This window comes from Lasioglossum baleicum, chromosome 20 (genome assembly GCF_051020765.1).
Source record: "Lasioglossum baleicum chromosome 20, iyLasBale1, whole genome shotgun sequence".
NCBI lineage: Eukaryota > Metazoa > Arthropoda > Insecta > Hymenoptera > Halictidae > Lasioglossum > Lasioglossum baleicum.
Genome location: NC_134948.1, coordinates 5,636,460 through 5,648,121, shown reverse-complemented (window position 1 = coordinate 5,648,121; position 11,662 = coordinate 5,636,460). Strand labels below are relative to the sequence as shown.

General features: G+C 42.2%; 4 protein-coding genes across 7 annotated transcripts; 2 read left to right on the top strand and 2 right to left on the bottom strand.

The window, feature by feature from the left end:
* Positions 1-335: 335 nt before the first annotated feature.
* LOC143218637 (traB domain-containing protein) lies at positions 336-3,027 on the top strand. 4 transcript variants are annotated; one of them, XM_076443962.1, is made up of 7 exons: positions 336-718; positions 998-1,260; positions 1,673-1,884; positions 1,966-2,080; positions 2,143-2,279; positions 2,360-2,775; positions 2,856-3,027. In XM_076443962.1, exons 2-7 carry the CDS (start codon positions 1,005-1,007, stop codon positions 3,025-3,027), a joined length of 1,308 nt encoding a protein of 435 aa, XP_076300077.1. In that variant the 5' UTR covers positions 336-718; positions 998-1,004. The 4 variants fall into 4 exon arrangements, with proteins under 4 accessions (XP_076300077.1, XP_076300078.1, XP_076300079.1 ...); XM_076443963.1 differs by having other exon boundaries at positions 352-483; XM_076443964.1 differs by having other exon boundaries at positions 358-454.
* A 107-nt stretch (positions 3,028-3,134) lies between these two features.
* Positions 3,135-5,093, top strand: LOC143218651 (histone-lysine N-methyltransferase SETMAR). The gene has a single exon (XM_076443986.1). It carries the CDS (start codon positions 3,198-3,200, stop codon positions 3,954-3,956), a length of 759 nt encoding a protein of 252 aa, XP_076300101.1. The 5' UTR covers positions 3,135-3,197; the 3' UTR covers positions 3,957-5,093.
* A 226-nt stretch (positions 5,094-5,319) lies between these two features.
* Positions 5,320-7,224, bottom strand: Cchl (Cytochrome c heme lyase). The gene is made up of 4 exons (XM_076443982.1): positions 7,019-7,224; positions 6,446-6,681; positions 6,022-6,377; positions 5,320-5,939 (listed from the first exon to the last, which is right to left on the bottom strand). Exons 2-4 carry the CDS (start codon positions 6,668-6,670, stop codon positions 5,699-5,701), a joined length of 822 nt encoding a protein of 273 aa, XP_076300097.1. The 5' UTR covers positions 6,671-6,681; positions 7,019-7,224; the 3' UTR covers positions 5,320-5,698.
* Positions 7,225-7,821: 597 nt separating this feature from the next.
* On the bottom strand, positions 7,822-11,612 carry LOC143218629 (uncharacterized). The gene is made up of 4 exons (XM_076443943.1): positions 11,425-11,612; positions 10,759-10,945; positions 9,199-10,665; positions 7,822-8,769 (listed from the first exon to the last, which is right to left on the bottom strand). Exons 1-4 carry the CDS (start codon positions 11,459-11,461, stop codon positions 8,487-8,489), a joined length of 1,974 nt encoding a protein of 657 aa, XP_076300058.1. The 5' UTR covers positions 11,462-11,612; the 3' UTR covers positions 7,822-8,486.
* Between the last annotated feature and the right edge of the window lie 50 nt (positions 11,613-11,662).

Genomic DNA, 11,662 nt, shown 5'->3' with positions numbered 1-11,662 from the left:
GAAAAAATATTCAAGTATATTTGCTATATGTAATATCAAATAGAACATTTTTTCTAAATAATTGTTTCGTAATTTTCTATTCTAAAAAGCCGCGCTTTTTGTGTTTGAACCCTGAACAATATAGTGACCGCCATAAAAGTTGTGTTTTTTTCATTGGTGTTGTCGGTTTAAATCTTCTATATACAATACATATATAAATTTTATATATTTGGAATTGCAAAGCTGCAAACCAAACCTATGCAAAAATGAAAAACATCAGAAAGTTGATAATAATTGGGGTGACTATAAATACGTCATTGGCGATTGCTATAGTTGGTGTATATGTCATATGTGTATTCGCCATACTTATGCGATTGTCGGCTGCTCACACCACACCTTGAAATTCGAAAAATATGCGAAATTTCATTTCTGTTCGATAACACTCGATGAATGGATCAATTTGATAACCAAATTGGTTTAGTTTTTTAACACATTGTAGTGCATGTAACTTTTGTTTTCACTAAATAACAATATGAAAAGATGATATTCGATAGTAACGTCACTATTTCTTATCTAAAAGTTTTACTTGTAAGTCCGTAACAATAGTGTAGTACATACACATAGGATTTCTATTGTCGTTTCGAACTTTAAGTTCTGCGATATTTTATAAGAAATTACAGTGTTCGTCTGGATTATCGAAATCATCTTTAGCACAGCATATTGCTCTTTTTTTATTGAGGTTATTAAAATATTTAGTGGCGTATAAAATCTCACGTATACAATACAGTGACCGAGGAAACAGATGTTTTTACAAAACTGTGTTTAATTTTGTTTAATATTTCGAGGAAGCCTGTTACATTAAGTACTCTCTTATTGGTTTTACGTTTACAGTGCTACAGAAAACCAATTAAATTGTTTAATCTGTTACCATATGGAAAAGTGAAAAATTGTTTTTTACACGCAATATTTGCAGTAAAATATTACGTTTTCTATAGCTTATATTCTAATTGTTAAATAGCTTTAATATGTCGTCGGAAATGAAGGATCTGGACAGTTCGAATTTGAATGTGTCGCAACATCAAAATACAGTGGAGTACAGTCAGTATTTTGTACTTAATCAAAAGGATGATTACGATGCGAATATCAAATTCGATGGGCAAGATGCCAGTGAAAAATTAATTGCCAGTGAGTCAGAAATTCCTTACGATCCGATTTATGAGTCTGAAGATGAATCTTCAATAATGGAACCTTCGACGGTTGTAAACGAAGAAAAAGCGGAAGGTATTAATAAGAGAACATATTTCAAGATTATTTGTTTAACACACGTACCTCTGTATTTTCTTCTAATTTATTCTGTTAACATAGTTCCGTCGATTACTTTGACAGAGACTTTGAAACAGCTAGTGTTTTAAGGTTTCATGTGTATAAAGTCTTTCTCCCCTCTCTTTCTTTCTCCCTCGTCCGTCTTTAATGCAATAATGAGATCAATGTAGAAGCCATTGTTTGAATTATAGAATGAATTTACTAAGATAACACTTTAGTGCTTTCAAAATGCCAGTGCAATACAGAAATAGAAGAAAACTAGCGAAGCACCAAGGTACCGCTATCAGTTACAGAGTAATTAGTTTATAGTTACATGTATTGTAAAGTATTGGTGACTCTTGTGCTTCAAAGGAGATTCTTCTGATTCTAGAGAATGTTGGGCCTTGGGCGAGTTCGAACGCTCAGTCAAAAAACGACCATAAAACTCATGATACCACAGTATCGAATCGACACGAATACGATGCTAGCATAGACGAAAGATTACCGGAAACTGTGAAGTTGCTGACTACACCCAACGGAGCAAAGTTGTATTTAGTGGGAACAGCACACTTCAGCATTGAAAGTCAAAATGATGTATCCATGGTAAATAGTCTTTCAGCTATCCATTATTTTTATCTGTCTAGGTACGATGATAATTCTAAATATATTTTTACATAATTTCAGATAATTCAAGCTGTGCAGCCTCATATAATCGCAGTCGAATTATGCAAAGATAGAGTTCAGATAATGCAGCTCACCGAAGAAGTTCTGTACGAGTATTCGAAGAATCTTACATTCCGTAAGTTCCTACGACTACTTAGATTTCATTTTACCCGACATTTATTCAAATTTATTCTGTAGAGTCTGTTATGCAATTGGTAACGAAATATGGTGTTTTTCACGGGTTGTTCCATGTCTTGTTATTGAGAATGGTAGCCCAAATTACTAAGCAACTAGGAGTGGCACCTGGTGGTGAATTTCGCAGAGCATTCAAAGAGGTATGCTAGTATATAGAATAGATAGCTTGAAGGTTAAGTACTAATTAGAAATAGTTCTGAACAATGTTGCATTACCGTAGGCGAAGAAAGTACCAAATTGTATCATTCAGTTGGCGGATAGACCGTTCACCATAACAATTCAACGAGCTATGAGATCGTTAACTTGGTGGCAAACATTCAAGCTTGGATGGTACTTGGTCACTTTGAAAGCTGACATTAGCAAGGAATACGTAGAAGTTTGTAAACAGAAGAGTTTGTTGGATGATATGGTCCATCAGCTGAAGGAAGAATTTCCACCAATAGAGAAAGTGTTTGTGAAAGAGAGAGACATGTATCTTGCGTACTCGCTTCAAGCAGCGTGTATGCTTCAATGCAACGATTCTTCGAATGGAGTGTTACTGCCCAGAGTGGTGGGTATCGTTGGCATAGGGCATACCTCGGGTATTCTGGAAAACTGGGGGAAAGTGATGTGCTCCGATATACCACAGATTATGAGGTACATATTTACACAAGTTGTCTTGACTAAATGTATTTAGCAGATAGAGAAATTGACCATTTTCTTTGTTCTGTTCACAGCGTGCCTCCCCAACCATTGTCCAGTAAAATGTTAAAGTTCAGTGTTAAGTTTTTGTTCCTAAGCGCTGTAATTTACGTAGGGTATAAAGTTTTACCAGTGCCTGTCGGCATCACGCTACGATCTATCCGATCATTCGGCGAGGGAGTGTTAAAGGTCAGTGTACAAAAATAAAGCACGCCTGGGAATTTGATTTCTAAGACATTTGAGTCGATGCTCCGATAAAGCGTCGTTGTCTCAAAAGAAGTATTTTCCTCTTTGTTATTCTTGTGCTGCCTTATATTTTCGAAGGAGTTTGTTAAGTTTATCTGGGGCTTTCGTTGATTTACTGTTTCACGGTGAGTATGGAGGCGATTGGTCGCGCGGACGAGTACGAGCATAGTACTCCAAGTGTTATGTACATAGTGAATAATATACCGGGTCCGGGTATAGATTTAGATGACTTTGAATCAGAATACTCGCTAGGTTGTTCGTGTATAGATAAATGCTCGGATAGTTGTTTGTGTATACATGGTCCTCCGAATTACATCGATCACCGGCTATTCGACGAGAAGCTGGAAGGACCCATTGTCGAGTGCAATCCTAATTGCGCCTGCGGGGAAACATGTTGCAACAGAGTGGTACAGCAAGGTCCGATTGACAGTTTGATCGTGTCTCAGATTAGTGGAAAAGGGCTAGGCTTGGTTACCACGAAATTTATTCGGAAAGGACAATTCATTTGCGAGTACGCCGGCGAGGTGATAGGCATCGACGAAGCAAGAAGGAGAGTAGAAGCGAACAAGAACAGCATGAATTACGTTCTGGTAGTTTCGGAACACGTCGGAGATCGGACTATCGTAACCTGTATAGACCCGAAGTATTTTGGAAATATTGGACGGTACTGTAACCATAGCTGCGAACCGAATGCCAATCTTGTGCCCGTCAGGGTTGAAACTGTAGTGCCTCGATTATGTTTGTTCGCATCCAAAGACATAGCTATCGGGGACGAAATCACTTTCAACTACGCCGGCGGAGTTCCTAATTCTGTCCATGAATTCAGCCACACACCCTGCCTTTGCGGTTCTAATCATTGTCTCGGCTATCTGCCGCATAATTCTATTTAAAAGCTAATGGAAAGTAGCTACTGAAAGTAAGAGCCGTAGTTGCAGGGCTGTCGGCTAACTCGCTGCTCGCTAATAGATCGTTTCTGTTCAATGCCGTATGAACAAGCAGTACAATTAGTTGCGTCCTTGTTTGTTTATATGTATACAGGGTGACTAATGAGAACTGCCATCCGAAATTACTTGTTTCGTGTTAGTTTTATCAAGAAATTGGAAACAATAATTTCTGATAGAACCGACAGGGAATCAGTTATTTTAACACTAGATTTTACGGAGCACTAAAACTGGCTGTTTTACATTATTTTACTTTCGTAAATGAAAAATATTAGAACGCGTCCCGTAAACCTAGCGTTAAGTAATAGTTCTCCTTAACTCACCTTATGTATAACGCTTTAATTTTAATAGTTAATTAAATTGTAAATTAAATTTAGTTTCACTTGTATCATAGAACATAGAATATCATGTGCCAATTGTTTAGAGAAATTTCTATTGATTGACAATTCGTATGGAATGGAGGATAGGAAGGAGAAATATTATATTTACACTTTAATTTTAATTGTTGCTTTTGGTGTTGGCGTTAATTCATCGAAAAAAACGTGCTTGTTACACGTTTGTGACCGCAATTCATAACCGAGTAATTAGTTTCTCGTTGAGAAGAGAAAGAACAAGATGCTTCGAATAGCAATGCAAAAAATAGAGAAAATCGTTCAAGCCACAGTTCTCTAATGAATCGAATTTAGAAGATCGCAACTATTTCCGTCAACGAAACGTCATGTTCTACACTCTACACATTGCTTTTGTAATCGATGTATTATATAAGTTATGCATTATATAATGATACAGTGTCCACATATTTGTACAAATATACATATGTAATATACGTACATACTCACACCAACTTTATAATATACATATATATACATATATATATGTATACATATCTATAATGATTTGGGGGGTACTGTTCAATGCAAAGTGTTTTCTAATGCATTTAATATTATTATTTACATCCAAGAACTGTTAAGAGAGTCCAAATTTCTCACGTTTTTAATACAGATCATTTAATAACATAATGTAAAAGCACTTTGTATCTCAATCTTCCAATTGAATAAATTACCGGAACGGTTGTTAAAAGAATAAGTTAAGATTATTGTAACAAAAAAAGTACCAGCTCGAAGCGGTGGCGGTCCTGTTTGTATGCTTAAAAGAATATAATTTTACTCGATGACGTTACAAATACTTGTGAGTATTCGAGTTCTATTAACCTATCGATTCATTCAACTTCGAAATATTCATTACCGATAACGAAGTAATACATAACGTATACAAAAACGCATGTACAGTTCATTGATATTCAAGGAAACGATTTTTAACGTTACCATTTCTCCAACAATTTTATTTTCAATTATTTCCATCAACGTACAAGTTGCTTTAAAAATCGTCAATTGCTTCTCGACAAACAACAACGCAGATGCACGTTCATTGTCATTCTAACACTGATCACGAAACAACGAAAGACGAAATGAAATTTCAAATACGTGAAATCGTTTGTTGGCAGTCAATTTTTCACACGTATTTTTCTTAGACGATACCAGAATGTTTGCGTGTGTCTATATCTTTGGTTTTCCATATGATTACAATACAATCTGTACAATCTGTCTTCGCCCTTTGAAGATCAAACATTGTTCGAACATTTGAAAAGCTAACGTTTCTCCAATCTACCGAATAACATCTAACTGTTTCGTTTACTGCGCTTGCTGGCCACATTCAGATTCGCTCGACTCGTTGCAATATCTCCAACGCATCCACGTTACCCTCATACGATCCCAGATGTTCTCAAACGAGTCCATAGCGGGCCTTACATCGAGCAGTGCGAACACATATTTTTCATTGACTTGTGCACCGTCGTAGTAATCTATAACGTATCTAACGTCCTTCCCACATCTGTCGATGATCCAGTCATGACGGTCAAATGGCAACTCATATCTGAAATTATAGGATTTTCTATGAATTTACTTTATTATCCACCACTGTATTAAACTATGCTTCCAACTTAGTATTAGCATACCCCATCCAGTGTCGGATACGAGCACGTGGCGAGTACTTTGTAGCTTTTCCTCCGAAGCTACGTAGCCTCGGAGTACCGCATTCTCTGGCGTGCAACGCCTCCCATTTCAGTACTTCTTGCCACGCTTGTTCGTTGTTGGCGTTATGAATCTTTATTATGTGGTCCATGTCTTTGGGCGAGATGTCCTCTTTCTTCCACCGCCAGCCTTTCCTTAACATGGCGTTCCAAAACATTTGTTGAGACGGGTACACCCAGAACTCGTTTTGTTCCGTTGCTTTGGGTATCGAGGAAACTTGTCTATCCGTAGGCAGTGGGAATGGCTGATCGGGTGCTGGTTGTTGATTAGCAGCAGGCATCTGTAAACGTTTGTTCCAGGCAATGGCTTTTCCTGTTACGAGAGGAAAAGATCTGTATTCGAACGTACCATGTTAAGAGGGTTAATTTCTTCCTGGCCCGAATGATCCACTGGACATTCGCTGGTGCTTTTAGGAGGTGCCTTTGGCGCAGATTTATGCATCGGACACTCTGGCGGTGGCTCTCCCTGTAGTTTGCTTGCGCCATGATGGTGCGGATTGTCCGGCACTACTGGTTGAGGCTCTGGTACAAATTTATTAGCTGCCGACGTGGAAGAGGCCAATACATTACCCATTCTTTGAGTTTCTGTAATATATATTGATCGATAGGGTTTCCGAAGCAAGGATTATTGAATTGAGCAGTTGTGAACAATGAAAGGATATAGATGTAAATAATAATGTACGGAGGAACCAGAAGACACGTCAGGATGACGACAAAGGTGCTGCTACTTTTAACATTGTCGCTTTCATTCAAGAAAATTGGTGGAACTGGTGTTGCAATAACCTATATGGATTATGCAATAGACTACACGTTTTACAGCGGAAATCGATAGACTTACTTTAATGACAACATAATAAATGTAAAGTTATAAACTAAGATTACAGGTTTCCGCAAACCATAGTATCGAAAGTGCAACACTTACATGCAATTAACGTGTCAAGTGTGTTGTTGTTGTTAGAACGGTTTGGTTCGTCGGTATCGTTTTATTGCTCTTCTCCAGTATCTAACTATTTTGCAGTGATCATAGATAATTGTCAAAAATATATACAATGCATTTTGAAGAATTGGAACACCTCAATCCCGAATTCTTCTATGCATGTGACTGCTGACGGCATACAACGATACAACTGATATCGTGGTCGTGCTCAAAATACTTATCCCCCCCACTGGCCAACAATTCATCGCTCGGAACACAGTTGCCCATCTTACGTCGTTATACTCTATGCTCGATGATCGACTTTGTGACAATTATCAGAATTACGGACAAATGTGAAACGATAAATAACAAATTTCTCAAGACTTTGAAAACATCGTAGGGCTGCAACAACATTTCCGATGCTGTGGAAAAACGTTAGAACCCAGGAAAAAATATGGCAGGACCAGTGGTGAGATATTGTGCAGGATTTCTCGTGCATACGCGGCGATTTTAGCCTAACAATTTGTAAAATTCTTGGTAAAATGGGGTACCTTGAACACCCCGTAAAATATCGGCACTTTCCCGCCAATATAACTGCCCCAGGGCTCCACTACCTCGTCATCATAATATACTAAATACGTTACTGTTTTGGATGTGCATGCGAGAGAAATCTTGCACGAATCTCACCACTAGGCAGGACCTTCGAAAAGCCTTCCGAAAGCTGCGGGAAAATGTCAGGACCTCGGAGAAGAACGGTGATCGTCTATCAAGAAATCGAGGGTGTGCATGCGACGGAGAAACGAATTGGATTGATCGGTCAATGGTATTTTTTCTTTTTAGTGCTGTTTCGTAAATTAAAATACTTATATAGTATATACACTACAATACACTCGATGTCGGGTCGCAGAATTTCCGGACATAGAGACGGTGAACTAAAGCACCTCTTCCGTTACAGATACATGTATGTACAAAAACATATGGGATTTTGCAACCGATGGTGGAAAGTCGTGTCTCGTCTTACTCGCAACAGTCCATTATCCTACAATACTGTATAAAACGGTGTACTTTTTACGTGTTGCGTGTAGCGTACGACCGGACTGCGGACGTTTTTCGCGTTCCTACAAATGGGACATTTGGTTAAAGACAAAAATTCGTTAGAAAAGATGTCGACGAAATTCCAGGTAAAAATTTTTCAACAAACTAGACAAAAATTGCTCTATACATGCGATCGCACATCCGCAGTGCGCGTCGAGTTCTATCGAAGAAGAAAACTAAATGTATAGGACCATGAAGGCTCGGTACGCTCAAGGGCAAGCTACTCTTTGCAACAAAATCGGTTTTCAATCGAGCGTATGCGCGAGAGCAGTCGTCGAAAGCCGATTTTGACACGGTGGCCACTGTCGTTCGTCGATAATCGGAAAAGAGAAAAGATAAAGAACAAATAAGGAAACACGTTGGGGAAGTTTAGTCGGGATCAATTCCTCGCGATCTTCGTGGATTCCTTGTCGCCGTCGAAGCTGTCGTACTCGAGAGCCGCCGTGTTTTCGTTGTCGTAATAAGCGTAATCGTAATCGTTTTTCTTGCCGGACTTCGGTCTTCGTGTGGTGGTCGGCGGAAGTCTTGTCGTTGACGAGAACGGCCTCGCGGATCCGCTGACGTAGCTGCTTCCTCTGACAGTCGTCGGACTCGCCGGGGGCCTCTGCGTGTTCGAGTTGAATGCGTTGCTCGGATTGTAAGTGGTTGCCGAAGACGCCCTCCTAGAATGAACAGAAGATAACGAGTTCCTTTCGATGCGCGTCGGCTTGCTTGCTATGGAAGTGTGATTAGCGGTTTTGCCTTTCTCCTATGTAACCTAGCAGATTTGAGCGAGAAAATTCCAAAAATCCAAGTTTCCATCCGAGATCAGTGGTTCAAAAGTTATGAGTGTCTACAGTTGAGCGCTTTACAGCGTTTCTGACAGGTAAGAGCGCCGCCTTGTTGGTATGGCGGAAACACTGAAAATCGCTGAACTATAAACGCTCATAACTTCTGAACCACTGATCTCTTATGTTTCTCTCCTGGGTATTTGGCATTTTCTCGCCCCATTTTAATTTATCGATTGAAATAGTTACGAAACTTTCAGACTTATGATACTGAGAGCATCCAGATTCCAGTCGAATGTGCTACTCTCGAGAAATATCCTTTACCTTGGCACCGGAGTAGTGGACCTGGGAGTCTCTGCGAGGTGATTGATACTCGCAGGGCTGAACCCGATGCCTACGGAGGACCTCGCGATGTCGTAGTTGTTGGTGCTGGTCTCGGTATAGTATTTGCCGTTGGTAGCCTCGTAGTTGTTATACTGTGTGGCCTTCTTGGGGGCCTTGGTGCTCTCGTAATACTGCGACGAGCTCTTGGCGGGCTGGCTGTTTTTCTCGTAGTACTGTCCGTTGTCGTTGTTTCTGGTTCCGGACTGACCTTGGCTGTCGTTAGGTACGTACTTGTTGGTGGCGGGGCTGTAGGTGGTGGGCGCGAAGCTGCTGCTGGCGTAGCTGGGGAAGTATTTCGTGGTGGACTGGGGTACGTCCTGTCTGGTGGTGCTCCTGTACTGGCCGTTGTTGTTGTTGTTATTGTTATTATTGCCGTTGTAATTGTCGTAGACAGTGGCAGGAGGCGTGGTCGACTGGTACGTGTTCCCGCCAGTCCTCTGGATGTTGTTGTAGCTTCTCTGGTAGTTGGTGTTGTAGTCGGCAGACTGGTAGTTGGTGCTGGGTTGGATGGTGGTGGATTGGGTGTACTGACCGGCGTTGCTGTAGCTCTGGTAGTTCTTGTTGTAGCTGGTCGGCTTCGAGGTGGTGCTCTGACTATAACTACCACCGGTGGCGCCGTTCTGGTTGTAGTTCTGATTGTAATTCTGGTTGACGTTGCCGTACGCGTTGTAGACGGTGGTCTTGGCGGTGGTGCTGGCCGACTGGAAGCTGTAGTTGTCCTGATATGTGGGTCGATAGGTCGAGGATGGTGTCGGGTTGTACCTTTGCACGTTCTGGCCCTGGTTCTGGTTCCTATTGGCTGGCGCGGCTTCCTGCGGCCTCGCACTGGTCGACGTCGCGTATCCGCTGGCCCGTTGGTTGTAGTTGTTTCCGCTGTAGAACCCGGTGTACGTGTTCTGATTGTTCACAGTCGGAGAACTCGGCGAGGCCGTGCTGGAGGCGTATCCGCCGTTGTTCTCGTTGAACTGCTGCTTCCTGCTGACCTTCCTCACCCCGGGTTTTTGCGCCTTCCTGCCGGTGTCCTCCTCTTTGTAGCTCTTCTCGTTCTCATAATCCTCCTCCTTGCCGTTCCTGTTGTTGTAGAAACTGCCGCTACTGCTACCTCGCAAATCTCGATTGTTATTATTGCTGTTGGCATTGGCGGTGTAGCTGTTGGAGGATATTCTGTTGAGATTGTTAGCCGAGGAACGGACAGGGTCGCTGGTCTCGCTGCGCTGCAGGTGATCCTGAGGCTCCGCGTCGCTACGGTAGTTGTCGTAGTGCGGCGACTCCAGGCCGGAACCGATTCTGTACAGGTCGAAGTTGTCGCTCGCATAGTAGAGGGTGGCTGCCTCGCAATCCACGTCGTACCAATCCGCGCAGGTCTGGCTCTCTTGATCGAACGCTGTGTCGTTCGGGCACAGGAACCTTTCGAACGAGAGATAGATTAGATCCTTCTTCGACTCTGTTCCGGTTCAGGGCAAACTATACTCTAAAGTGTAACAATAGGCGACAGCTTACTTGTAATCCTGAACGGTGCCCGCGACGGACACGCAGACGTGGAACACCTGGCAGTCGGTCTCAGGGTCGGCGTAGTAGCTTCCTACGATCTTGTTGCGACAGGTGAACGATGTTTCCGGCATGTACTGCTGGGAGTATCTGGGCGGTGGCCGTTGAAGCCCGAGAACGCAGGCCCCGAGCACGGTCGCTGCAACCGATAAATCATCCTGTTGTGCTCTCAAACAATTTTCCATTTGAACACGTTCCATACAGATGGAAATCTTTGAGTACCATTTAGACAGTTGTTCACCAGGAAATGAAAATACTGGGTCTAAATGGCCCCGCGATCTAAGTGTTAATTTAGAACCCGCAATCAATTAACACCACTGACCACGCCGCGAACGTTTCTTTCCTACACGATCGGGACCCGGACAGAAATTTCGGGCAGCCTGTATATGTCGAATAATAGAATACGTATAGAACAAAAGAATGGACGGCGCCGGAACAGCCTGGTCTCTTCGTTCCCCGGAAGTCGGATTCTGTATCCGTTGGTCACGGTATTTCCGGTTCTCGGTCGAGAATCTCTCGCGCCGCGATGCAATCGAGAAAACCGTAACTCTCCCTTTCGAGCCTCCTCGTTCGAGGCCCGATTTGGAGAGAAATCGGTAGAGCGCCGGGTGAACGTACCCCAGATCAGGATGAAGCGTCGTCCTATGGCGTGCATGGTTTCTTTCTCTCTTTCTAGATCTCGGAATCGTGTCCCTTGGCTCCGTTGTTAATCCTCAAGATGGATCGGATGGGTATCGGGTTGGATCGGATATATCACTCCCGCGCGTGTTGTTACCTTCGCGAAGGGATTCTCGGAGGCGACTGCGGCTCGGAGGAGAACGTCTCAGCCGAGAAGAGGATGATGCCCGGCGTTCGT

Coding starts and splice junctions, on each gene's coding strand:
- LOC143218637 (XM_076443962.1), top strand. CDS start 1,005: ATGTCGTCGGAAATGAAGGATCTGGACAGTTCGAATTTGAATGTGTCG. Junction 1,885..1,965: donor GTCAAAATGATGTATCCATG/GTAAATAGTCTT, acceptor ACATAATTTCAG/ATAATTCAAGCTGTGCAGCC. Junction 2,776..2,855: donor GATATACCACAGATTATGAG/GTACATATTTAC, acceptor TTCTGTTCACAG/CGTGCCTCCCCAACCATTGT.
- LOC143218651 (XM_076443986.1), top strand. CDS start 3,198: ATGGAGGCGATTGGTCGCGCGGACGAGTACGAGCATAGTACTCCAAGT.
- Cchl (XM_076443982.1), bottom strand. CDS start 6,670: ATGGGTAATGTATTGGCCTCTTCCACGTCGGCAGCTAATAAATTTGTA. Junction 6,378..6,445: donor AAATTAACCCTCTTAACATG/GTACGTTCGAAT, acceptor AAACGTTTACAG/ATGCCTGCTGCTAATCAACA. Junction 5,940..6,021: donor CGTATCCGACACTGGATGGG/GTATGCTAATAC, acceptor CTATAATTTCAG/ATATGAGTTGCCATTTGACC.
- LOC143218629 (XM_076443943.1), bottom strand. CDS start 11,461: ATGCACGCCATAGGACGACGCTTCATCCTGATCTGGG. Junction 10,666..10,758: donor GGCACCGTTCAGGATTACAA/GTAAGCTGTCGC, acceptor CTCGTTCGAAAG/GTTCCTGTGCCCGAACGACA. Junction 8,770..9,198: donor TCCACTACTCCGGTGCCAAG/GTAAAGGATATT, acceptor TGTTCATTCTAG/GAGGGCGTCTTCGGCAACCA.